At 35.9% G+C, this 27,846-nt stretch overlaps 1 protein-coding gene across 2 annotated transcripts in view; it reads right to left on the reverse strand.

Moving 5' to 3' along the window:
• Positions 1-27,846, reverse strand: part of ARMC8 (armadillo repeat containing 8) — a 109,693-nt gene that overhangs the window by 38,127 nt on the left and 43,720 nt on the right. For both annotated transcript variants that reach the window (XM_042998293.1, XM_007087426.3), the window contains exons 6-12: positions 26,040-26,132; positions 20,465-20,545; positions 18,511-18,586; positions 18,324-18,414; positions 16,624-16,684; positions 13,975-14,175; positions 11,204-11,299 (exon numbers count right to left, since the gene is read on the reverse strand). In XM_042998293.1, coding sequence (XP_042854227.1) covers positions 11,204-11,299; positions 13,975-14,175; positions 16,624-16,684; positions 18,324-18,414; positions 18,511-18,586; positions 20,465-20,545; positions 26,040-26,132 — 699 coding nt within the window. The remainder of the gene's footprint in view (positions 1-11,203; positions 11,300-13,974; positions 14,176-16,623; positions 16,685-18,323; positions 18,415-18,510; positions 18,587-20,464; positions 20,546-26,039; positions 26,133-27,846) is intronic.

Raw genomic sequence — 27,846 nt, forward strand, 5'->3', positions numbered from 1 at the left:
GAAACAGGATATAGGCTGGAAGGATGGAGAGGGGCCATGAGGTGACAAGACAGACCCTAAAGTGAGAGAAGCCTGTACAACCAGCTCATTTGGTGGACTGAGTGGAATCAACAGGGGTCTGGAGAGGGATCCATTCCTAAAAATGGAAAACCAAACTTTCCCTAGGTTTTAGGAAGTGACCATCCTGATTTTGCCACAGAATACTTAACCAAAAGACATGATGCCATGCATATCATGGAAATGCACTTAATATTTCTAATTCTTGAGTACATCCTTCACCAATTCCTTTATTAAAACAAAAGAGCAAAACACACACATACCCCAACAGCACATGGCCTCCCATGAAACAAACAAGGGGCAGCTGCAACTCCTGCTCCTGAACAGGTTCAGCTGGGAAACCAATTCTCTGACTACACTCTTCTCAATGCCATTGAAAGTAGCAGACTTAACTATCTGAAAGAATTCAACACAGGTATGGTAATTTTTTGGTTGAAAAATGTTAAAATCTGAAGAGGATTTAGAAATAAATTCGTCCAACTTCTTTAGTTCATCAAAGAGGTCTCTGCAATTCAGGAAGATTAAGTCACTGGTCAAGGTTCTCTAGGCAAATGGGGACAGGGCTAGGGCTCCACTAGGTTTTCTTACTTCCAGTGTAAGGTCCATTCCACTTGTGCTTAAGGATGAGATTTTTGCTTAGCCTTAGTAACTAAATTGAGATCTGACTTGGAAAACCGGGGAAAAAAGAGAAGTTAAAAAGTTACCAGTGCTAAAAATAAATAAATACATACATAAAGTTATCAGTGATATGGAAACTACAGTCTATATACTGACATCCAAGGCCAATAAAAATTAGTACACTATACAAAAGAGGTCATAGTTAATAAACTGAAGAGCCAAGGGGGGGGGGGGGGGGGGGTGGGAACAGGTACAATTCACAGGGCCTCCAAAAAAGAAAATGACAAATCAATGATTTAGCTTGCCTGGGGGTAAAAATGCCAAAGGTTGAGAGAATGGAAGTCAATGGGGAAAAGATAAGCCAAAAAAACACTGTGAAGAAACCACAAGAGTTGAGTCCACTGACTTTTCCATTCAACTCCCTGATGATCTAATCTCCATTCTAGAATCAGGATCTAGCTTCCACAGATACTACCTAAATAGAACTAATACTCTACTGTTCTCAGGCCAGAAGCTCCATTTGTTCTAGATGAGAACAGTAGACTTCCCACCCACAGCCTATTCTCTGTGATATCTTTGCCACTGCTCCAATGTACAATTTTCTAACATTTTCCTCAAGCAAATATTTTTAAAATAAAGGGGAGTTTTTACCAAAGGCTCTTTTTTTCTACAAGAGCTTCTCTTAGGACAAATCACTGATCAACACATATTCTGGAGTCTCACTAAACATTTTACAAAGTATTTCTTCCATTCTCTCAGTCTTCCATCATTCTCTACTCCCACATTTATACCAAATTTCTCTAACTTCATGATCTTAGGAGGTAGGGAGTGGCAGGAGATAGTTATCTTCTCTGAGGCAGAGAAGCGAAAGACCAAGCATTCTAAGAGTTGATCCTCAGGGCCTCATTTTCTTCCTTTCTCTGGAAGGCAGTGAACTAAATTAACACCTAACCCCTCCTATAGGCCTAATGGGAACAACAGCACTTCACTTTAAGAGTGGAAGTCAAGGTGGAAGGGGTTCTTAGGGTGGGCCCATTCTAAAGCTTCTATATTTCATTCTTGCTTTTAAGTCCCTTTAGGTAGTATTTTGTAATTTCTACCTCAGGACCTTTTTCTCTTAATAGCTGAGCAACTTTCACTTATGTTAAATGTTTAGAAGAAATACTCAAAATTCTTAACTTTTCTGTGCTTTGGAAAGAAGTGGGATCTCTCTCTTGGCCCAACTTCTTTTTCCCCTAAAACCAAACACAGTGTGTCAGAAATACTTATGATGTCTAAAAAATAGATCAACACTATGGAAAAATATTTCTCTATATATAAGTTTTATTTTTAAAGCTCAATCATCAACTTAATGGAAGGACAAAAATAGCTGCTGACTTATATTGGTACATAAATAAAACCATTAAAAATTACTTCTCAAATAATAGAACTAGAAACTTCCTTTCCATCTTTTACTGTTTTCCATGGATCTGAATAATGGATTGCCAAGAACTGTGCAAACAATGGCTCTGCTCAGCCCCTATTCCTCTATATACACAGCCATGCATGCAACAGTGTTGATTATCCCATAGGTTGGCTGGCTGAGTTTTAATGTCCAGACATACACAATTTATTCAATAAACACAAGCATAGCATCTACTATTTGCCAGGTAATGCTTCTATGGAGTTTATATTCTAGTTACGAACATTATAGTTTAACAGCGGATAACTATTAAAAGAAGATACAAGTTGCCTTAAGTTTAAATCTGTTCTATAAGAAAGCTATCTTGGGGCGCCTGAGTGGCTCAGTCGGTTAAGCATCCCGACTTTGGTTCAGCTCATGATCTCACGGTTAGTGAGTTCAAGCCCTGTGTCGGATTCTGGGCTGACAGCTCAGAGCCTGGAGCCTGCTTCAGATTGTGTCTCCGTCTGTCTGCCCCTCTGCTGCTTGCACTCTCTCACATTGTCTCCAAAATAAATAAACATTAAAAAAAAGTTTTTATAAGAAAGCTATCTACAAAATAAAAGCTGAAACAGGACTTGTCTGACATTAATTCTGGATGCTTCCTTTCTAGAACGCTAGTTTACAATGTGATCACATCTAGACAGTGCCCTTAGAAAAACATTTCCAAATGATGTAGAACAGAGATATGAAGATCCTTCATTCTGTGGGTCACAACTTCTGAAAATGATTTTAATATTTTACAAGGGGAAGGTGAAGCTGCTTTCAAATAAACTTTTTCCCCACAAATAAACCCTTATTTGAGACGGACTATTATATAAGAGATGGACTCTTCCAGACTCATTCATAATAGCTATTTTAATTACAGCTGTATCTTAATCATATCTGGCTGTACTGATCATGATAAAATTGGCTTTCAATGTAGACAATGCTTTTTACTGCACACATAAGGTACTGGAATTACTACATAGCAATTAGTGTCTCATCTCCTTAACTACTTCAGGTTGTAAGCTCCTAGGGGCACCTGGGTGGCTCAGTCACTTAAGTGTCTGACTTTGGTTCAGGTCATGAGCTCACGGTTCATGGGTCCAAGCCCTGCACTGGGATCTGCACTGATAACTCAGAGCCTGGAGCCTACTATAGATTCTGTCTCCCCCTCTCTCTGCCCCTCCCCTGCTTGTACTATCCTCTCTCAAAAAAAACAAAAAAACAAAGAAAGCCAGATGAATAAATGGAAATAAAGCATCTCACTACACAGTTTGTACCAAAAACTATGTGAGAGAAAAGACACATTTTCTGAATCTGATGTTTTTAACCAGCTAATACCAGCTATTAAGTTCCCTCAACTGAAAGCATTTTCAACTATTTTAGACTATCACACATTCTCCTGTAAATTTTCTTGCTATTGTATACCATAATTTGGCTCTAGTAATGGTATTTAACTGTACATGAATAAAGTTATCGTTAACAGCATGGGCTTTGGAGTCAGAGACTGGGATATGATATAGGTGCTATCACTTACAATCTGGGTGGCCTTGGTCACATTGCTGATTTCCTAATCTGCAACAGCTATCTCACAGGGTAGTAGGAGGTTTAAGGGTGATAACATGCCAATGCTTAGCACAGTGTCTAACACACAGTAAATGCTCAATAAATGGTAGCAGTTATGTTAAATTAGGTTTCCTAAATAGGTTATCACTTGATGTAAGTATCTGAGTTATATAATTTTTGTATGCCCCCATACCATGTAACATAATGCTTCATATGTTGTAAAGGCTGAATAGATGTTTGTTTAATACATGAACTGGATCTTTATTTTTCTCTTTGGGATGGTGAAAAATCTTATTCAGGCAACTTTGCTAACCAATATACAGAATCTAATAACATTTCCTACATAACTATTATCCAATTTGTCTGGGGTCCATTATATGCCAAAATCATTCAAACAAGGGAACCAACATGTAGAAAAGTATCCAGTAACAATATCCTATCATCAACACTTGATAATGCCTCTTTTGCAGGAAGTTAGACAACTGACCTCTCCCCGCTCCTGTGGCTTTGGTATGGTCCCATCTTTCTATACTCCATTACAAAGAGGCAAATGGGAATCAGAGTTTTTCACCACACTGGTTTATGGTCATTTATATTTAGCTATGCATTACTAGCATAAGGTGAGCCAATTTTTTCTGTAAAGGGCCAGATAGCAGATATTTCAGGCTTTGTGGCCTTAATGACTGTGTCACTAAGTACTCAATCTGCCACTGTAGTGGAAAACAGCCATAGGCAACGCAAAGCAACATGGTTTTATTCCAATAATACTTTACGAATATTTTGTCAATTATATTTCGATAAAACTGAAAAAAAAAACTTTATGGACACAAATTTGAATTTGACTTTTCAAATGTCAGGAAATATTCTTCTTTTGATTTTTTTTTCCCCCCACCAACCATATAAAAATGCAAAAACCATTCTGAACTGGCAGGTTACAGAATTATCACATAGGTAATAAGTACCTACAGGCTATTGTTTGCCAAGCCCTATACTAGCATTTATAATTATGGGGAAAAGTGTAGCAGCAATGGTCCTGGTTCCTTACCACAAACTTGACTTTCTTAAGGTCTACTACTCCACAAATATTGTATCATCCCAAACATTTCATTCATTTCCAGGAAGAATGTTCTGAAAACCCAACTAAGTTACTAATTTTAGAGCTCTACAGATCTAATAAAGATCATATTTTAATGCATTTCTTGGTTTATAAGATATGCCTTAATTGTTAGACTGTCAACAAAATAACCAACTTGTAGTTCATACTTTAAGAATAAGAACTGTAATTCATTGGTTAACGCAACTACAGTACCACAACTAATAACAGAACACTCAATTTTATGTCTCCATTTAATGAAACTCTGAAATAAAAATTCATTACTTCATTTTATAAATACCTCTATTATGTATATAGCATTATCACTCCCAGGTTTGCTTCTTTCAGTATGCTGAAGGCCAACGGTCTCAATTATGTGGGCAAGTGGCAAAACCTGGTGTACTGTCCCAGTTAACTCTTTAAAAATACTTACCATCATGAAAGAATGTTGTAGAGTTCGTTTAAAATTCTTTGGTAGATTAGCCTTAAGAAGATAACTAACAATTTAACCACAGATTAAGTCAAGGAATTCTGAATTCTGCATGAATTTTATTATTCAATAGCAGACCAAGTCCTGAAGAGTGCTACTTCTGTGGTACCGTCGAAAACCTTCAAAATGTTCAAGGCGTTTGCTTCAACACGCAGGCTAAGGCTCAGAAATAATTCCTTGCATCTGCCCAATTTCATGGCAGAGGCAAATACAGAAATTTGACACTGTGCCTTTTAAACGACCGTTTAAAATTACTCAACTTTGCAAAAAATATTTAAAAATATAAATTCATGGTATAATCATACTGTTACCGAGAAGACAAACTAGCAATAAAATCAAGCTACAATGGATGATAAAAATATTCAAAAGTGAAATGCTCAGGCAAGTTTTTCACAGCAGAAAGATACTAAGAAAAACTGACCTATATTTATAAATATGCTTTAAAATCTTGTAACTTTAAAATTACAGAAGAATTTACATTTGTTCAAAATTTGAACATTTGTATTTGGGTTAGGATTTTATACAAATGATGACCCTTTGGTGAAATGACATCTAAGGCAACCATGAACAGTAATACTTAGATAACCAAAGTTAGGTAGAATTTGGCCTCTTTACTCTTCTCAAGACATCTATTACCTATGATTTTGACCCATTATTGATTTATATTGTAACATACTATTTAACTCCAAGAAACAAATTATATTTGGTGCTTTGGAGAACATGCTACAGCTATACCAAGAAAAAGTTTTAAAAACCAGTATTTTAAAATCTAAGAGTAAAAAGACATCATTACAACTAAAGAAAAGGCTTATGCTTCTGAAATATATTCTTTTTACTAGAATGAGTAAGTTTTGGAAATTTACAGCATAAAATCACTATCTTCATTGTAAACTCTTAAAAATTTATGCCCCAATGCTGTTCAGCTTTTCTAATACACTTGAAAATGTTTATTTTTAATCTTCCAATGAAATCATTTAAGATATTCTAACAAACGCTTCCATTTATTGAGCACCTACAGGCACCATGCTAAATATTTTAAATACATTAGATATCATCCCCACAATGACCCTGCAGATACAACTTCCTTTGCTAGGAAAAAGTGGGTAGAGAGAAATTCTTTTTGTTTTCCTTTTCTTATTTTTCTCTGCCTTTTCAAAAAAACAAACAAACAAAAAAACTCCACTGTTCAGTTTAAAAAGAAAAAACATCTCACCCTTGGCTACGTTCTTCACATGTAACATACAAACGTCTGTGACTAGATGTTTTTTTTTCCCCCCACAAGGAACAAAAACTTAAGATTTCATGTTTTCAATTCTTTAGAATATAAAAAGCATGTAGAAGAAATTAAAAATAATAAAAATATTAATTGCCAAATCGATTCCAAGATAGTTATATTGGTATCACCATGTGCATTTTAATTGGTTCCCAATAATTCTTTCATCCCCTAGAAAATTCTTACTAGCCATTTCTTACTTTTCTCTGACTTACTGAGGTTTTATTATAAATGCTGAGCTTTAAGGCTATGTCTTACTGCTGTTTACCTCACCTCTGCTTTCCCCTTCCCTCCACCCATTGGGTAATGATTATACAATGTAGACAGCTCAATCAATCCAGAAAGAATTAAAACTGACATTCATTAATACGGGAGATATTTTACACAGATGTATAACACTGGTCCAGCTTCATACTTGTGAATGCTATACATTTTTTAAACTCATACATGTAGACACAAAAATAAACCCCTAAGAAATAATGGTAAAAATTATTTCAAAATTAAACAACTACTACACCATAAACATGTTCTCTTTGATCTATGTCAAAACGAGAAGATACACCCTTGGGATTGTCTGCCTATTAAAAAATGGGAATTTCTTGCATTTTCTCTGTGCTAAGTATAGTGAAACTCCTTGCCTATATGATCAGATATAGATTTCCTGTATTTTAAAGCTCGTCTGTTCATATACCTGTGTAACTGCTAATACAGTTATGAAAATTCTTAATGCAAAGAGGCCATATATAATTGGATTAAGGGTGCTTAATGATGCAATTTTGCAATATGGTTTACTCATCCATCTGTCCATTCATTTTTTTTGTCATCCATTCCTTCTTCAAGTATTTATTAAGTACAAACTACGCACCTGACAGTGTTGTAGATGCTGGGAATATGGTGATGAGCAAAACATAAAAAAATCCCTGCCCTCATGGAGCTTACATTCTAGTTCCTCAAAAGGGATCTGCAACTAAGATAGAAGTACTCAAAATCCAAGAGGAAAGCTTTCTGAAAAGCTCCATTAGTCAGATACCTTAAAGGAGCAAAGGCTACAATAAGTACTGCATTTAACATTTGTAATGTGTCTTATTTTTATCAAAAATAAAAATCATATCTTACTAAGTTTATTAATTTCCTTGAATTTAATTTATATTTACTACCTATTTTCCTCAATTTACACCTTGTTTATGATAAATTCCTCTAGTTCCTTGAAGAGAGTCAAAGTGAGACAATCCTTTTAAATTTCAAACCTAACTGATGATCAGTAGGTATGAATCAAGTGAGAGTCTTCAAAAGAGCAATTTTTTGTTATAAAGGATTTGGCTTCATAATTACAGGACTGTCTGCCAGCACTGCCTCTGCATGACTTAACTGCTGACTGGAGTTTTGACTGGGGATGCCAATACCTAAAATCATGCTAGGTATCTTCTTCCCTTTTTACTGTCCCATTAAATGAACATATGCTTCTTAGCATTAATATGCAGTAAAGGCTGTCATTAGAGACTAGACTTTGTCTGTCCATGGCAGAGATTACAGCTAATCTTTACCTGGCCCTGCTGTCAGTTACACTTCCTGCTAATGTGCTCTGGACCCTTCTTCCACTGAGCTCTCAATTGCTGCCTCTGCCCTTGCTTTCTCTGACCAAAATCCTTGAATTACAATTCTAAGTTCATTATGGCCAGGCCTCATCTGTTGTCATGCTCAGTGGTCCTTCATCTTTTCTTGGGCTTCTCCCTCTTCATATTACAGCCAACAGTAAGTAATGTTTTCCACTCTCACCAGCAGAACTTTTCCACCCTCCTTAACTTTCTAACAGGACACTGGGAAAATGGTAAACTTCAGTATGCCACAGAGTGATAATGAACGCAGAGCCAGGAATCAGAATACCAACTTTGCTCTGAACAGAAGGATACAGAAAGATCCAAGCATATTAAAGGAAATGCCACTCTGTCTATGGTTTCTGTATTTTCATTTCTGTATTTATTCAGCAAATACTTATTGAGTGGTTATTAGGCTCCAAAGACTATTATACAGTTGATTTCTTTTAATGGAAATCCACCAACACTGCTCCAAAGCTGAAGTGGTAAATTTCTAACCTGTAGGTCGGTCATATTCAGTCTTTAGCTTAATTTTGTCTACCTCGGAGAGAAGGATTGAGAAACAGAAAAGCAGGCCTTTAGAAGTCTTTAGAAGCAATAAGATAGACTAACTCTACAAAGCGAGAAGGCCTGTATCTTTCTCCTTTATTGCTATGTATACCTCTCACTGTCTCTACCTCTTTGCTCTAGTTTTTTCTCTTCTTCATTCCACCTCATTTCTTTAACTGGCCGTTATATGGCAATGGGATATAGGTTATTTTCTGTATTTATTGAATTGCATTCCTATTTTTAATTTAAAAGGCAGACCAAATTAACACTTCATATTTTTATCCTAAAACAGTCTTTTTGTTGCTTTTGTTTGGAGGAGTGGGGAGAACAGGGCTATAGTCCTCGAAATTTCTTTCACAGATTCTCTACTCAATTAACTCAGTAACTGGAATCCCACCTTGGCAAGCAAAAATATTGCATTAAAAGATAAAACAATAATAAACATTGTACTTCAAGAATCTACACAAAAAAAGGATACAAAGTTTGTAAGGCATAAGTGTAAAAGGTAAATAACTATTTTATGAAGAAAGCAAATAAAAATCTACTCAGATAGTTATTTCAACAAAAAAAAGGAATAGAAATAAATGCATTCAAAGGAAGAGTTATCATTTACCAATTTTTATACACTGAAAATAAGGATTCTCCACTCCTAAGAACCATTTTCATGCAGATTTTTATCACAAATTATATATTTTCCATTTGACAATTTCTCTCTTCTGTAGTTGCTATAAACTGTAAATTATTCCAACACTTAATTTCCCAGGATTAAATATCTTCCTAAAAACTCTATAATCCCCATCACATAAGAATGTCACAGTATCTTTTCTTTACCACACAAAAAAATTATAATAATTATAACTTATTCTTTATTTGTCATCTTTCTACAGAAATTACCAAGATTTAGCCTTGCCAGGAAATTATACACATTATGAATACAAGCTTTAATAGACTACTAATCAGACTATTGTATTCCAAGTATTTCTATAGAACATGATATCACAAATTAAGTCATTAATTCCAAAACAGTAGTTTATTAACAAAAAAGTACAAAGAAGTACAAATGGACATCCTACTTTCCCCCATTATGGTCCATCTATCTATCTCCCTTTCAGTCCATGGCACAGCCTTCTTGAGCTAAAATAGGCAAAATACTTCTCTTTCCAATGGGCCTAATAACCATCCCCAAACAAATCATTACGTATTTAAGTTATACAGTCCATGTCAATTTTTAAAAAATGTTTTATCTATATGAGTTGCTACAAAAGCCTCTTCCCTTGCAATATATCATGTACCTAAACTGAATGAAACATATCAGCATCAACATTCATAAATCATGCTTAGATACAGGGAATATCAGATCATTAGCATATTTGCCTTGAAGTAACAGATGATGAATGAAAGCGTAGAAGTGTCAAAAGGGATTTTCGTAGATATTTACTAAAACACTTCAAGTCAAAAACATCTTGTTAACTAAATTGAGGTACATGGAAAACATTCAGGTTAGTTGTGTTTTTTGCACTGATTTTTAAATCAAAGCTACTCACATATCTCATCTATTATTTCAATTTTCTTCAGCAATGGTTCCTTTTCAATTTATTTCAATAAACCTATAGTTATTCCATACTTCTCGTTCTACAAGCCCAAAGTACTTCTCTGAATCACAGTAAATTCCCAATACTTTTCGATTTTTCTCACGGGGCTACAGATGGGAGATTTAGTGAACTGCCATGTTCAGTAAACAATGCTCAATTTGCTCTTTCGGCTATAATTCTTCAAGACAGAACATGTGGATTAATTTACTGATGTTCCTAAAAGCCATGTGTAAAATTTATCTTACATTTTTTTTTGAAGGGGAAGCTCCAGCCTTTTAGTTTGTGGAGGCAGCCAGGTCAGAGCTCACTACTATACTTTAGTCCCTGCCTATAACTAGTCTCATGAAGAACAGGAGTTCAGTGTTAGACTAGACTATAGTAACATAAGGTGCTATATCAGTGAAACATTTTTGGGGAACTGGAAAATTCAGATGACCACTCACTAAACATAAAATCATTATTCCACAAAGATTTTATTCACATCAAACTTGCACAGTAGCAAAAAAAAATCAAAACATAACTAAGCCACATATCAAAGAACAATATACAATAAGGATTTGAATTTCTCAATGGCATTGGGAAGTATTTCCATAAATAACATTTACAATTCTAGTGTTAGATCTTTCAAGGTGTCTGAAGCTTCACAGTGCTAGAATTGATTTTTATCAACACATGCAAAAATGTGCAACATAATAATTCATATTAATGACAGAAAAAAGCACGCCAGTTATTTGTCATTCCAGCACGGCCATGCCACTCTATGTTCTAAAAACAAACAACCCCCCAAATCCGGGTCCCATTCATTCTTCAATTATGCCTTTAGTCACTCTGCTTTATTATATTCAAACAGTCACTGTTAGTGCTCTTCACCACGACTTTCAGGCTGACGTCACTCCCTGCCTGCTGGCTGTCAGGACTGGGGGACGCCCCTCTCCCAGACTCACCTTCTTCCGGATGTCTTCATCGTTTGCTCCTAGAGAGGCATAGAGCTTGAATGCAGCCTGGCGGAGTTCATGAGCGTGTTTTAAGTCATGATCAAGCTATGGACGGGGAAACAAAAGGTATATTGCAACTCAGTCTACATATTTCATTTTCAATAAAACTATCTGAGTTGGAAAAAAATTTTAACCACTATTAAGATATTAGTGCTATCATTGAATTCCTGGTTATTTTGGGGTTCTGTTCACATAGGACTGAGCCACTCCTGTGTTTGTGCCAATATGACCTAGAATGCATGGAGTCTGCTTCTGTCTAAAAGTGGACACCACAACGTTTGACACTGGAATGGTATATGAAAGACCTTTGTGAAACTCTGACCCCTAAACAGCGTTCCTAGAGAGTCGTTTTAGTGGCACTGATGCTTGCTCACACCAGCTCTTTGAAATGCCCTCCTCAAGAACAAGGCACATTCAGGCCTTTCTAGCCTCAGAATACAGCTGGTAAAACTCGAGTGCTGCTACAGCACTTTTAGAAGGTTTTCTTAAACATGAAGAACAGCACTGGCCCGATTTCAGTATTTACTAAGATTTTAGAAAAGAGGGAAACCTTTGTGAAAATCCTTAATAAACAATACACCAAGGTAAGGATTGTTATGTATCTATTACAATTACCTGAGATTTATATTTGGAGGCTTTTTTGATACATTTATTAAAATTACCTACTGGTATGAAAACAATTAATGCTAACTTTACACATGTAAAGTTTTTAAATGATCAATTCTTCCATACACCTGTTTTGTCACTAAACCACCATAGATGTGAAATAGAATCATGTTCTCGCAACACTTTAAATGACTAAATACAAATCGGTAAGTATATAAAGCTTATCAATAATGTACATAATTTCATAACTAATTCACCCAAATGACTACCACTCCAAATGAATTGCCTTTGAAAGGTTCACCTTTATGCAATGATGTTATTTATAACATTCTAAGACCCTTCTTTGAAACTTCCTAAAGAGCTAAGTGGCATATTAGCTACAAAACCCTAACAATGATATATCTTCATCAAGTTAGACTTTTAAGTTAATTGTTACTGACTGTGGTGTGTGAAGATGAGGAAATAAATCCAGCTGGGTAACATCATTTAGGGTAACAACAGTAGTTCTAAAAATATTTTGATCAAAGCAGGCACTGATGGATTATGGGAGGAACTCCTCAATATACAACACTCATTTTGATGTATAAGTTCTGAAATATCTAAAGTCGTAAGTACTTTCTAGTCATAACATATAGTTAGAATACGGACTTGGATTAACATATACCATGAAAATCATGCATTTATTAACATGCAAGAATTTCCGACTATGGGTCTAGTGTCTATATTTTTATGGTCAGAAACCACTGTATAATCCATCATCAAAAACAGAGGAATAATCTTCTCTATACCAGTTAAATGATTTACACATATGTAGGCCACAAGTTCTTGTAACTATGTTTCCTCACTCTTCTGTCCATCAGAGTATCCCATTTGCCTTGTCTGGACAGTCAACTGAGGGTGTTCATGGGGCCATAGTTAGGACTTGCTCATGTATCTTTATATCAGTGAAATACTGTGTCAGCGTGAGGAAGTCCACAAGGGAAAACAAACAAGGTAGCTGGTTCAATGTAACCCATTACCTGTGCTGCAAAAACAATACCACTAAAGGAAGAGCAGGCACTAACTTTAATACATAGTGTACATGACTAATACCAGTAACAGTGAAGGTTACTTTGGGCCCTTTCTGAGACAGAGAAAACATAAACCCTTAAGAGTTCGTTTTATTTTCAATGTTAAATGCCAAATAAACAGTTGCCTGCCAAATGAAGTTTTGGGAAACTCAGGGGCATGAGAAAGGTCAAGAGGAAAGTTTTTAAAAATTTTACCATTGGGACCACTGGCATCAAAAATACAGTCACATTCATGAAACAGTACTGGTTACTAATTAGGAGACAATCAATGCTCTTTCTACCATGACCTCCTTAAAAAAATAAATAAATAAAACTTTCTCTAATTGAATATTGGTCTCCTATGCTTAGAGAAATGGATATGACAAACAGGCTGAGAAGAACAAAGTCAAAAGACATATCTGGCTATTCTAAGGAACTTACGGTTTGTGAATAAGTTTGAGAAAAGCACAGTTTGGTTCTTGATGGTCTCAAACTAGAGGTTAAATAGTACTTTAGCTGACACTAGCAGGACCAAAACACAATATAAAACTGAAGCAAGGAAAGAGAAGATGACAAAAGTTAGACAGTGAAAGAGAAAGACAATGGCAGAGAGTAAAATAAGGCCACTCAGTCACCTGTCACAGAACACCCTTGACCTACAGAATGAGAATATAACAACATAGATGATTCTGGGAACTTACACAAGATTAGATGATGTTGCTGTAATTAGATGATGTTGCTGTAACTTACACAGGATTAGATGATGTTGCCCAGCTTAGATACACCATTATTTTGGGGTTTTAGTTGGAAATTAGGGACATAATTTTCTTCCTTCCTGATTTCCTGCTTAGTAAAAACTTTCTGGTAATTACATGAAATAGACTGGATTCAAAAACCCATAAAACATCATCTATGTTATCAAAGATTCCTTCATTTAAAGGAAGATTCCTTTATTTAAAAGGGCTCTGAACTGTAATTATCAATTGGTTCAAAGTTGTGAGCAGTAAGAAAACCTTTTAAAAAAATCCCTTGGCTTGAGCTGCTGAAAAGGAAAACAGAACATACCCTTTTAATATCAGTGATGGCACTCACTGAGCTGGGATACTTGAAATAATCAGCAAGCATGGCAATGAGGTGATCAGTTATGCTAGCGATTCTCTGTAGCTCAACATCTGGTTCAATCAGATAGGCGAGTGTCTCAGCTCCTTCAACTCTCTCCTCTAGTAATCTCTCCTTACTGCACATTCGAACCAAACAAGGCAGTGTCTGGAAGGTAGTGAAATTAATTATTGGCTTTGTGGTAAAGGCAAAAGCTTGATGGAAAGCATAAAATAAGTGAATCAACTCAACGGTTTTTAGTGGCAGTCATGTTTGTTATCAAATGTTTGAATAAAGACTTTCACAGAATAAAAAGGTTTTTTTGGAATGTAAAAACAAAGTTCAGTGTATATTAATCATTTGTGCCGGCATACCCAATCTAATCATACAACAGAAGTGCATTAATACAAACTCTCATCAGGCCTTTGTGATGGATAAAATTGAAACTTTATTGTACAACCTACAAAAGACATTTAAGAATCTCTAATAAATCATGTGTGATGTTTCTGTCCCACCTATTTATTTACTTAAAAGACATCCAGCAGTTTAATCAGGAACAACTTTGCCTTAGAAAAAGTATGCTATCTTTTCCTTAGCGAATAATATGGATGGGATGGCTTTTATTTTTTGTTTGGGGATCAATACCTACAGTTGCAAAATCAAAATACAACTTTAAAAATTCAGTGATCTTACCATTACTCAGATTTCATGAGTTTTCCTTTAAGTGAGTAAAATGCATCCATCACAGTTCCTAGGTTTTCCAAGTAACTCCCTAAAATGACTGTATCTACTAGTCCAATTTTACCTGAGGTCCTTCAAAAATCTTAGTGCTGGTCTTGGTAATTTATCTACATTAGGTCCTTGATAAGAAAAAAAAAAATCCCATGTATTTATTATTTCTTCTTCTTTTTTAAATTTTGAACATGAGCCGGGGAGGGATAGAGGATCCGGAAGTGGGCTCTGCACAGACAGCAGCAAGCCTGATGGGGAGCTCGAACACACAAACTATGAGATCACGACCCGATCTGAAGTCGGACGCTCAACTGACTGAGCCACCCACGTGCCCCTATTTATTTCTAAGGCTGATGAACCCACTTTAAAGAATAACGTTGAAGTAGAAACTGAAATGCTCTAATTATAGGAGGCTTTCCTCCATTATCGTAGTTAACTCAACGGTGCTTTGCTCCTTCCTAAATTTCTACTGTATCTTTATCATAGAGTGTAGCACTTTATTGTTCGCTATTGATTTCCTATCGGGCTACTGTGCTTTATAATACAACCCCAGGCTTCCAAGAAAGCCTTATTCTTATTTTCTTTTGAACAATTACTAACATTTATCAATCCATAAATTCACAGATTATTGAATTAACCACTCACAAATACTACACAAAGAAGATGCTATTAACCTAGTTTACCAATATGGAGGAAACAGAGGGGTAAAGCATTTGAATAAATAAACCAAGGTTACTTGCATGGAAGCCCTTAGAATTTTACACAGTGTTGCTTACTTAGGGGGTCCTCAGATCTCATTAAAATAATTGAGTTGCTTCACCAAAGTCTAAACAAACATTAGTCTTAATGCTCTTTAATCCTTGGGTTCATTTTGCACACTGAAAATGAGAGATCTCGCATTCATAAAATGATATTTTATTTACATTGTTCTTTGTGGCTAATAAAACATTTAACATATTTAACATACTGTTATCTTCAAAATAACCCTGTGGAATAGACAAACAAAAATTATTGCTTCCATTTTCATGAGTCACCAAAAGAATAAGGGATGTGACCAGGGTTACCCAAGCCAGTCGGTGGTAGGAGTGCTGAAATGAGACTCGAGGTCTTAGAACTTTTAGGGACAGTCTCTTATGTGGGTTTTTCTGAGTTCTAGTTGCTTTGGACATGTCACAATGATGTTGATGGTTTTCATGTGTTATTTACTTTTCTTTCTCATTATGTCTTTTGATTATCTGCTATGAAGGTGATAAAAAATCTTTATCTGCAGAGCTGATGAACTGCTTGCCTATAAAACTATGTTGTAAATTTAATGAAAATCAAGGATTAAAATACATTTTCTATTTCACCTGAATTTTACATATTTTTACAATTTCTACATCCTTCTAATTTAACAAAAATGAAAAAGGTGACAGGAACGATTTCATTTTGACTCTTAAAACACATCTAAAACCAATTTTTGAAAATTACATGGCATCATATGGGGCACCTGGGTGGCTCAGTAGGTTAAATGTACAACTTCGGCTCAGGTCATGATCTCACGGTTCGTGAGTTTGAACCCCGCGTCAGGCTCTGTGCTGACAGCTTAGAGCCTGGAGCCTGCTTTGGAGTCTGTGTCTCCCTCTCTCTCTCTCTGCTCCTCCCCTGCTCACACTGTCTCTCTCTCCCTCAAAAATAAGTAAATATTCTTTTTTAAAAAAATTAAAATTACATGGCATTTCATTAAAAAGAAAAGCGTTACGTTTTAATAATGTTATTTTATGCTAAGCACACAAACCATGGTGATAAATGTATAAAAAGGAGAAAAAAAAGGGAATACCAATATTTATATTCAACACTTAGGACTGTGTAATGTTCACATGTGTTTAGAATTAATTAGCTCACCTTTAATACAATACAGTTGTCATCTGTCCGAATTGCTCCAGCTCTACACATGTAAGTTAAACTGGAATAAGATGGCAGAGAGTAAATTTCTGCTTGTGTTTTAAAGCTCTAAAAGAAAAACTCCCCACCTTTAAGATCTTATGGGTAAAAAAAATAAGACAGCTATTCTTATTTATCTTGAGGGAGAAGGTTTTCACATTACCTTATATGAGGGTCTACCAATTCAAAAACAACTGATAGATCTAGACAGTAAGCCAGATATTTTTCAAAAATACACGCAAAATTGTTTTAAAAATAAAGGATAAGAGGATAAGCTTTGAAGCTAGGTGCTGGACACATTGGAGTTCCTTACGCTTGTCTCTATACTGTTTTGTTAAAATTTTCCATAATATAAAGGGGAAAGAGTTAAAAGTAAATATAAAGTTAACAGTGTCTAAGATTAAATGAAGTTGGGATATTTTAACTCCAAGAAAGGTAGTGTAAGTATCACAGAAGAAGCACTTAACTTGTCACAGAGCTAGCTATCAGAAATTAACTACTAACTCTTCAGAGCTTGCCAGCAATGGTTTTGAGAACTGGGTCAATGATTTGGTTCTACTGAAAAACAATTTACCTTCACCATTATATCTGGCTTTGAATAAGAATAAAATTACTTGGTCTTCCCTAAGTAGGTACTGAACACTGAGCACTTCAGAAACTTAAATTAATGAATTTCCTTTTTGAATTAGATTCCTTTAGTAAGCTGAGGGGGCAGGGGAAGGACTAAAACACTCAATATCCTGGCTTCTACAGAAAGCTATTAAAAAAAAAAAAAATCAATAAAATTTTTACTTAGATTGTTGAGGACTGAATTGTTTATCTTAAGACTTGTTACCCACATTGTTTTTTGAAACCAGTTCCATGAGAGAATTCACCTTACAAATAAAGAGGCAAATGCTCAATTGCGAAGACAAAAAACACGCAAAAATACAAAATAGTATACTCATATTAAAAAAAAACAAAAAATTCACGATCCTTTAGTATTTTACTGAAAATTCCTTACTCTCACCAAAATACTACAGAGCCACAAATTCTTAAATACTGGAACTAAACAATTAATTTAGCAAAGAATAGGTGCTCAACCTATTAACGTATTGATAATTACAGAACTGACATGTACTTAATACTTATATGAGCCAGGACATGTGCTAATAATAAGAACTTGACTACCTTATAAACTGTGACATCTCTATGAGAATTTTATGCTTTGTTTTTCTAAACTTGAGGAAGCCATATTTTATGAAATCATGCCTTGGTTATCAACCTCAACTAATTCTCACTCCATATTTTCACATCTTTATATTTTCTTGTCTTAATCCTTACCATAAATCTGTTAGTTAAATCTGATCTAATTCTGTCTTATTTCAACTGAAATAAGGAGAATGAAACAAAGTAATTTGCTTGAATGAAACAAAGTAATTTTCTGTAGACAGTCTTAGCCATTAATTAAATGAGTGTTGCTGCTCTGCATGCTACTAGTAGTAAGCGGAGTAAAAAAATTCATGCCCATTTAATAAAATGTGAGACAATCCCATGACTTGCAAATTCTAAAATCCTGAAAGAAGATAGGGACTGGAAGTGAGCTAATTAGGCTGTTCAAAAATACTCTTAACATATTGATAAAGCACTGTCATTCTTCCCACACTATCTTGATTTTTTACCATTTTGCTGATGTGAGCTGCATCTCAATAGGTTTATCCCTCTGCAACATCTTCACAAAAATTTGTGGTAATAATTCTCCATCAACCAAAACTAGAAATAAAGCAAAGAACAAGAATTAAGGAATTCTTTAAATCTACAAAGTTCACAAATTAAATCATGTAGATGCCATTCAAAGTTCCAGCCTACCATTTACCAGGGTCATCGATACCTGGGGGTTTTCAAAAGCTAAAACTGAGAAGCATTTCAGTGCTTGCATTCGAACCTGTAACAATAAATAAACAAAAAAAATGCATTTATGCATTTTAAATGTCTCAGAATCTAAACTCTTCTGAAAAAACAAAATACTAAAAGAAGGCCTCAAGGGAATAAAAATAACACCTGTATATCTGAAGAGTAGAGAAAGTTAAAAGCTGAAATCAATTTTGAATGAAAAGAACAGGAAAAAGTGGCAACTAAAATTCAGATAAATTCCTAATCAAATTTAAAAGAACAATGTACAAAACCCGATGTTAGTAAGACAAAGAAAACTTAATAACAATTAATCACCAACTGCCTTTCAAGTAGGGTACTTCTTCCCAAACTACAAACCAGAGAACTGAAGAAAAGACGAGAAACTAGGAACAAATGAAAAAAAAGTGTGCTCTTACAGTCATATACGGGATGGGGTTGGGGCAAAGAGAACAGAAGGAGAGGAAACAAAATTACAGTAAAAATTTGAAAAGGACTAAACTAATTTCGTTTTTAAAACACCCATGAATTGTGCTACTATTCCTCATAACTAGATTACTGAGGCCAAACTCTTGACCACATAACGGCATATTTTACAATTTGTAGGTGCTCCTATGAGAGCTATTATTTTTCACTCTTTCTGTTCAGTTTTCATCAGTCTCATCCTCACTTCCAAGCCTGAGTTCACATGTGATGTTTTTGTGTGCAACTCGAGATTGGCAGGCTGGGCAGCTGAAGTGTGGGGAAGCCCTGTCCCTCACTTTGGCAACGACCTGCTGCCCTAGCATGTGCACACCTAAAATGTGGGACATAAAATATGTCAGTGATACTGACAATGGAGCAAATGTTACAAAAAGCAATGTCACCAAAACCTTTTTCCTTCCACAACCCATAATCTGTTACAGTAGATAAGGAAGCTTGGTGCAGAAAAGACAAGAAAGAAAAGGAGGGAGAATTGAGGGAGTTAAAGAAGACAAAGAGGAGGGGCAGTGAGTAGCCACCCCAGCAATCGTTTCTTCGTGTGCCAGTGCTGACTGCTTCCTGCCTCTATGTGGCACAGGGCAGAGAAAGCAGCTCTCCCCCTGGCTCTGATTAATTTCAAGCCGGGTCCATTCCCCATTCCTATCCTTGTGAGTGCTTCACCAGGATCAAACTTTGGATCTCTCAAGTAGAAAGAACATAGGTAGTAGCAGGCTGCAATACAGCCAAGCACCAAAAAAAGAGCAGATCAGAATCAGTGCAAGAGGACAGAAGACAAAAAGGACTACTGCTCTCTCTGCTCTACAACAAACTCCTGGCATACCAGCACTAATGTGACACAATTAGGACAATGCCCCATTATTTGCTATAACTTACTAGTTGGACAACAATGAAGTGACACAAGTTTTAACATAACGTTTGATTATATAACGTGATGCTGTTTACCTATATATAAAAGAGAGTGAAGAAAATTTAATTAGCAAGTCTGAAAACCTTTGACTTTTTAACCTAAAATACAAAACGGAACACATTTTAAATGTTGATATATATGTGGGTATACGCTGTAAGTTTGAGTCACTGTGGCTCAATCAAAGTCCTTTCTGACACAGCAAGCCACTGTTTCCACACACTTCAAGGCAACACCTCATGTGTGGCTTTGGCACTGACATCACAGCAGAGAAAACTGTAAAAATCAATAGCAAATCAAGTCACAACCATATTCTGAATAAAATGCAAAGGCAAGGGTGGCTTTTAAAATTTTTTAAAGAGGATGCTGTAGTATAACAATGCCCCATAACATTTTATTGATAAAATGTTATTCTTGGTCACAATATCTATCAAAGCACCAATAAAATAGATGGGCCTTCTAGATGAAGACTCTAGAAACCAAAAGTAAAGTATAAAAATCTGGCCATAATTTTTAACATCTTACTTTGTAAGATACTGAGGTTAGTAGGTGAGCAATATTCTGAACTGCACCATGGTTAAACAAAATTGTTTGATGATCTGGACCCTGTAAGAGAAGAGAATTAACAGTACATTAAAAAGAGTAATGATTCATTCCAACAAAACATTTACTTAAATGTAGAAAAGCACATCCGCTACAATGCAGAATTCTCAACTACCCTTCTCTTGCATTAATCCATCCTAACAAGGCAGAGTAGACAAGGGGCTGCCATTTCTTATGTCATCCCAGTTCTGTAGAACTGCTGCTTCCTTACCCACCACCCCCGCCCCAAATAATGAAGGGGACAAAGAAGCTACCCTGATAGGCACACGCTGTTTGCAGTTATTAAATAACACACCATCAGGGCAACAGAATCACTGTCAATTCTACATTTCATGTGCACAACCTTCCACTATGTCCACTGAAAATAGTGGTAATCATTCTTACAACTTTAGACTGATGAGCTCTTCAGAGGAACTCTAAAACTAATTAAGTGCATGGAGAACTGGACCAAAGCTTAACTCATCTCAATACATCAGGAAAGTTTGAGTAATGGATGGTGGAAAACTAAACACTCCGTACTGAGAAGTGCAAGTGTTTTGGTTTCTGTTTCTATCTGATTTCTTTTTAAAATTTTTTAATGTTTATTTATTTTTGAAAGTGACAGAGACAGAGAAAGAGGGAGACCCAGAATCCAAAGCAGGCTCAAGCCTCTGAGCTGTCAGCACAGAGCCTGACATGGGGCTCAAACCCACAAACCATGAGATCATGACCTGAGCCAAAGTCGGCCACTTAATCGACTGAGCCACCCAGGCACCCCCATATCATTTCTCTTCTTAAATCATCATTTCTTAGCACAGGAAGGTGAAGAAATGGGAAAATTCGGGGGTTTTATTTTTCATCAACAATCTTCTACCAAGCAGTTTACTGAAGATCTTCAAAGTGACAGAAGCTAAAGGTTTATGCAGGGCTTTGAGGGTGCCACAGCTCTTATGTGCTGATTTTAATTTTTTAATTTTTCAAAATTTATTTTATTATTATTTTTTAATGTTTATTTGAGAGACAGAGAAAGACTGAGCATGAGTGGGGGAGGGGCAGAGAGACAGAGGGAGACACAAACTCCAAAGCAGGCTCCAGGCTCTGAGCTGTCAGCACAGAGCCTGACGCGGGGCTCAAACCCACAAACCCTGAGATCATGACCTAAGCTGAAATCGGCCGCTTAACCAACTGAACCACCCAGGTGCCCCTAATTTATAATTTTTTTTAAGTTTAAGTAATCTCTATACCCAGTGTGGGGCTTGAATTTACAATCCAGAGCTCAAGAGTTACATGCTCTAACAACTGAGCCAGCCAGGCACCCCTCCTATGCATTGATTTTATGTACCACCCACCCATTCAATAATGAAGTCAAAGCAAGGATAAGGATGCTACTTCAGGCTTATCATTATTCAGAAAAGAAAAACACAGCAGGGAAACTTGGCTTTCCCTGGACTCACCAAAGGAAACCAGTTGCTAGTCTAGAAAAAACTCTGAAGCCAATTTTTCCAACCCACTCTTTAGCCAAGTAACAACTATCCTGTAGATGCTCATTCTTTCATGGACCAAAGCATCCATCATATGAAGTGGGGAGATTAATACTCACTGTCCTAAATCACAAAACACCCATATTCTATTTTATAGGTAATAATTCTATTAAAAGAGCACTTTAAAAAACAAAAAAACTTCAGTCATTTCTCTCTTAATTTCTATACATTTTCTAACTTCTCCTAATTTCTGATTATTAATTGATACATAATGTCCACACTTTATTCAGGCAAACCCACATTACATATATTAGGTACTTTCTAATGTCTCACTATTAAAAACAATGCTTTATCGAACTTTTTTTCTAATGTTTATTCATTTTTGAGAGACAGATAGCAGGGGAGCGGCACAGAGGGAGGGAGAAGCAGCTGTTGGCACAGAGCCCTACGCAGAGCTCAAACTCATGAACCATGAGATCATGACCTGACCCGAATTCAGAAGCTCAACTGACTAAGCCACCCAGGTGCCCCCATGCACATTCTTTCTAAGAGCTAGTTCATGTATGCAATATCTGTACTGATGAAGCCATATTATGAAAAAGATGAAGCACAATGCAATTTACTTAATATAACTGGTCCCTGCTGCCTACAAGACATAATTTTTAAAATCCTTCAATTTCTTTGCCCCAAGGATAGCAGCAAATAATGATGACAAAAGCAGCTCTTCTTCCTCTGTGCTTGTACATAGGATTGTGTAAAAATAATTACAAGGAAGCAATTAGTGACGGAACCAACTAGAGACAGAGCTTTCATTTGTTTCTTATCAAGTCTCTCTTGATCAACCTGGGCTAGTGAGGCAACATCCACAGGGTGGGAAGCAAATAAGTCACTAAGTTTTTAAGCTCCAAAAGACAGGTCTCAGAAGTTTCGGAGTAACCTGTTTGAGAGCGACAACAATTTAGTTCCAATTCATTTTACTAGCCCTTTTTCGCTCCTTAATAAATCAGGGAGAGAATTTCAAAGATATAATTAGGATTAGCTCATAAGACAAATGCTTTAATTATCCCTTTTTCTGTCTCCCCCTCCCCCAAAGTATGTAAATGTATTTAATATTGAGACCAGTACAGCTGACCCGTGAACAGTGGATTTGAACTGTGCGGATCCACTTCTATGTGGATTTTTTCAATACACACAGCACAGTACCATAAATGTATTTTCTCTTCATGATTTTCCTTATAACATTTTATTTGTTCTAGCTTACTTTATTATAAGAATACAGTATATAATACATATAAAACAAAATATTGTAAGAAAACAGTATATAGTACATACAACACAAAATACTCAACTGCTTATCAGAAAGTCTTTCAGTCAATAGTAGGCTATTAGCAAAGTTTTAGGAAGTCAAAGGGTATATGCCGATTTTTGACTGAGCAGGGTTTGGCACCCCTGACCGTTGCACTGTCCAAGGGTCAACTGTATATTCAAATTTGTAAGTCTTAAGTCTATAAACTAAACAACACGAAAGTAAAAGGTTTTTATAGTTAATGACTATACAGAGATCATTAAATCAATTATTTTCAAAGATTCACATTACTAATCAGTAGAAAAATTAACATTTTATTTTGGGCTAATTATCACTCGGTTTATAAATGCTATTACGTTTCCTAAAGTCTAGTTGTATCTCAGAACACTTAAATTTGGTCCTTTAATTACAGTGGCAAATGCTAATTATTATTAGCATATCAGCTAAAAGAAAGCTGAGTTAAGGTGATTTTCTCTGATAACATCTTCAGTTCTGTCAGTGGCATGAGGATGCTGAGTGTAAGTTCTTTCCAGCAAAAGAACCAGTGATTTAATGGTATTCTTTCATCCACGATTTCAGCTAAAAAAGCACTGAGAAGTTTTAGATGAGCAAGCCTAAAAGGACTTAAAAGTTTCTGATGAGTCATTCTAAAAGCTATTGGAGGGGCGCCTGGGTAGCTCAGTTGGTTAAGCATCTGATTTTGGCTCAGGTCACGATCTCACAGTTCATGAGTTTGAGCCTGGCAGGGCAGAGCCTGCTTGGGATTCTTGCTCTCTCCTCTTTCTCTGCCCCTCTCCTACTTGCACTTTCTCTCCCTTTCTCTCTCATAAAATTAACGAACATACTTAAAAAAAATAAGATAAATAAAAGCTATTTGGGTAACTTCTGGAATGGGATTATTCACACTTCTCACGATGTAACAGTCATTTGACATGTAGTAGTTACACCCCCAGGTCCAACTTTCAGTGCCCCTTTGGGATTACTGTGGTTATAACTAGTAGATGCTGTGCTCTCAAGCACTCATCGCAGAAAGATTTTTAACAAGGCACAGGAGTTCTGGAGTATCCTTCTTTACCTATCTTCTCCGGCTGGCTAGAAGACTTCATTTCACTGTTGGAAAATTCTACACCTTGTTGAGTTCAGCTCCTTTTTAGCAAATGAATTGCAACAAAATTGTCATTTTTCTCAAAGGCTATCTTTGCTCACCTCAAGAGATTAAAGGAGTGTTTGATATCCCTGGTCCTACGAGTTAGCTTACACACTGTCAAATCAATCTGAAAAGTAAACTTCAAAGACTTTGATAAAATTCTTAAATTCTAAATGTCTTAAATAGAACTGAATAAGCTGTGAAAGTCAGCTAAGATTTGGGGATGGGAAGTGGTTAAACAAACAATAATGATACTTTTTGTGGAACCAAGTGATTTAATTTTCATTTCTTTGGGAAACTGATCTAAAATAGCATAGATCCATGATCTTCCTAATTTCATATGTTGGTGTTCACTTCTCTTTCCTATATTTCCTATAGTTTCCCAAACTCCTTACTTTGTCTTTGTATTATAAATATAGGTAGGTGAGTAATGCTGTCCTGAAAAACTTATAGAATCATCAGGCAACAAAAAATTATTTGTTTAGAAATTAGCAAATGTGTAGAAATTATGAAAGTTCCAAATAGATAATCACCCATGGCTATCAAAAGAGTACACTCAGTATATAAACTAGTAAGCAAAATAAGTAGCACTTTATGACACTGTTAAGTTTAGGTTCAGGCCCTTTTAGGAACAGAAATTTCTCTCAACAATTACCACAGAAGAATCTCCCACTTCTCCGCATAGGAAGGACATCACTTAAAACAATTTCCAACAATGAGAGTATGGGGAAATAGTCATGATCACATACTACTGGTAGGAGTATAAAATGGTACAACCCCAAAACAAGACAGTAAATATATGGTAAAATTACAAATGCACACACTTTGACTCAGCAATTCCGGTTCTTATAAAATGCTTTACACAAGTTATTTCTGCAGCATTGCTTTGTGATAATGTAAGACTGGAAACAAGGCAAATATCCAACAATAGATAACTGGTTAAACAAATTATTGTATATAATATATAATGTATACAATATAATTATTGTATATAGTATTTTACTATATTGGACATACTATATACAATACTATATATATATATATATTGTACACTATATATACACACACTATATATATACATACATATATATACATATATGTACATATATACACTATATACATACATACATATATACACACATATATACACACACATACATATATATACACACAGTATATATACATACATATATATATACAGTATATATATACTATATATATACACACTATATACATATAAACTGTGTGTATATATATATAGTGTGTATATATATATATATATATATATATGTAGTATTGTATACAGTGTATATTGCATATAGTAAAATACTACACTACTATTGGAAAAAAAATGAGGGAGCTCCTTATGTACTGACATGGGGTAAGTTTTAAGTTAAGAAAAATGCAAGGTGCAGAACAGTATGTATGCAATGCTACCATCTGTGTCCCAAAAGGCAAAGAAGAGATATATACATAGGTCTGCTTATATATGTATGTTATCTCTGGGAGGATACACAAGGATGGCACGTCTTCTGAGACCATTTAAGATTTTACACTACAGAGAACATTTATTCTGGTTCTTACTTTACAGCAGTGTGAGAAGATCTGACAGATGTACTCCTGGGTGTAGCGGGACCTGCTGAGCAGCGCCATGAGATGTGGGATCACCGTGGCATCCTGCAGTCAAAGGAAAAGAGAGCACGGTAACAAGGAACCTAGGCATGTGAATACACCTAACCAATTATTTCCATGAGCAGGTACATATGCAAGCTTCTTAGCTTAATCAGTCAATCAAGTCTCTTTAAGGAACACAGCAAAACAAAAACAACACAGTCCCCAAAACTGTTCAGGTAAAGGACAAGGAGAGGGGCTTCAATATTCATCCTCAACAACAAAATACAAGAATGGGAAATTCTCAATTTCTCTCCAATAAACAGCCTACATCCCCACAATAAAACAAAATCATTTCAAAAGACTTGACAGAAATCTGTTCTGAAACCAAAATGTGAATAAGATATACAATAATAAATAGCCTATAAGGAGGAAATATATAAAAATAACAAGCGACAGTTTTGATCTCTGAGATGTTGCAGTCAGTATCAGTAACTAGCAAGAATCAGTATCAGTAACTAGTAAGAATTATGATGACTGTAGTTAGTTAATTTCAATCTTCACAAGACAATTTATAAAATATCAACTTCTCACTTAGAGCATGTTCTCTGCCTACTGCTGACACTTAGCAAGATACATGATGGAGCAGTGGAAGAGAGGAGAATCTGCCCAAACTGCTGCAGGGCTCTCCAAGAATCTCTTTTTTCTTAGGGTGCAAAGGCAATTAAAAGTTGAAAGGTATTTGGACTGAACCACAGATGGAAAAAGAGACTTAGCTCAAGCCTCCTAGTCAATGCTGTCATGAGTCCTGGAGCTATATATCCCAAACATGAATGTGCATGCAAAATCCCAGGGGATATTCAGTATGTGCAGATTCTGATTCTGTAGGTTTGGAGTAGCATCTAAGCTCTCAGATGCAGCTGATGCTGCTGGTCCATAGACCACACTTTGACAAAAGACAACAGAGGGCAAAGAAGGCAACTTAAGAGTACCATGCTGGGGGACACCTGGGTGGCTCAGTAGGTCAAGTGTCCGACTTTGGCTCAGGTCATGATCTCATGGCTCACGGGTTTCAGCCCCTCATTAGGCTCTGTGCTGACAGCTCAGAGCCTGAAGCCTACTTCAGATTCTGTGTTTCCCTCTCTCTCTGTCCCTCCCCCACTAGCACTCTCTCAAAAATGAGTAAAAACGTTAAAAAAAAAACTTTTTTTTTTTTTTTTTAAAGAGTATGTTGGCATGTTGGGATGAACAAGATTTGGGGTTTCCCTTAGAAAGAAAAAGAATGCCCAAGATATATAACAGCTAAGTAGGAAAATAGAAGGCTGCTGATTTCCTATAAGTAGAATCTTTCCCTTGGCTTGTTAGTATAATCCTCTATATTATCATAAGCAGTTTAAAAACAAAATGAAAAATTTAGAAAACTTCAAAGAAAATCACAGAAAGAAAAGGAAGAGAGAAGATGAGAATGTCAAGCACATGTCTGTTTTTATGGGGGTGGGGGTGGGGGCAATGGTTACATTGATAGAAGACAGGGAAACAAGTAGCAGCTAAGAAAACAGGCAATTGAAAGGATGATACAAAAGCTTCTCTTAAGCTCCTGAAACTACTTCCACCTCCTTTCTTTCCTCCATTGCTCGCTCATCCTGCAGTTTTCCTGTTACACCTGCCTCCTTTCTGCCAATTGTCTCACAGATCTGCAATTTATAGTTGATTAAACAAAGCAAAGAACAGTTGCATAATTTGCCCAAAGGCACCCATCTGACAAAAAGGATTTCAAACT

This window comes from Panthera tigris, chromosome C2 (genome assembly GCF_018350195.1).
Source record: "Panthera tigris isolate Pti1 chromosome C2, P.tigris_Pti1_mat1.1, whole genome shotgun sequence".
NCBI lineage: Eukaryota > Metazoa > Chordata > Mammalia > Carnivora > Felidae > Panthera > Panthera tigris.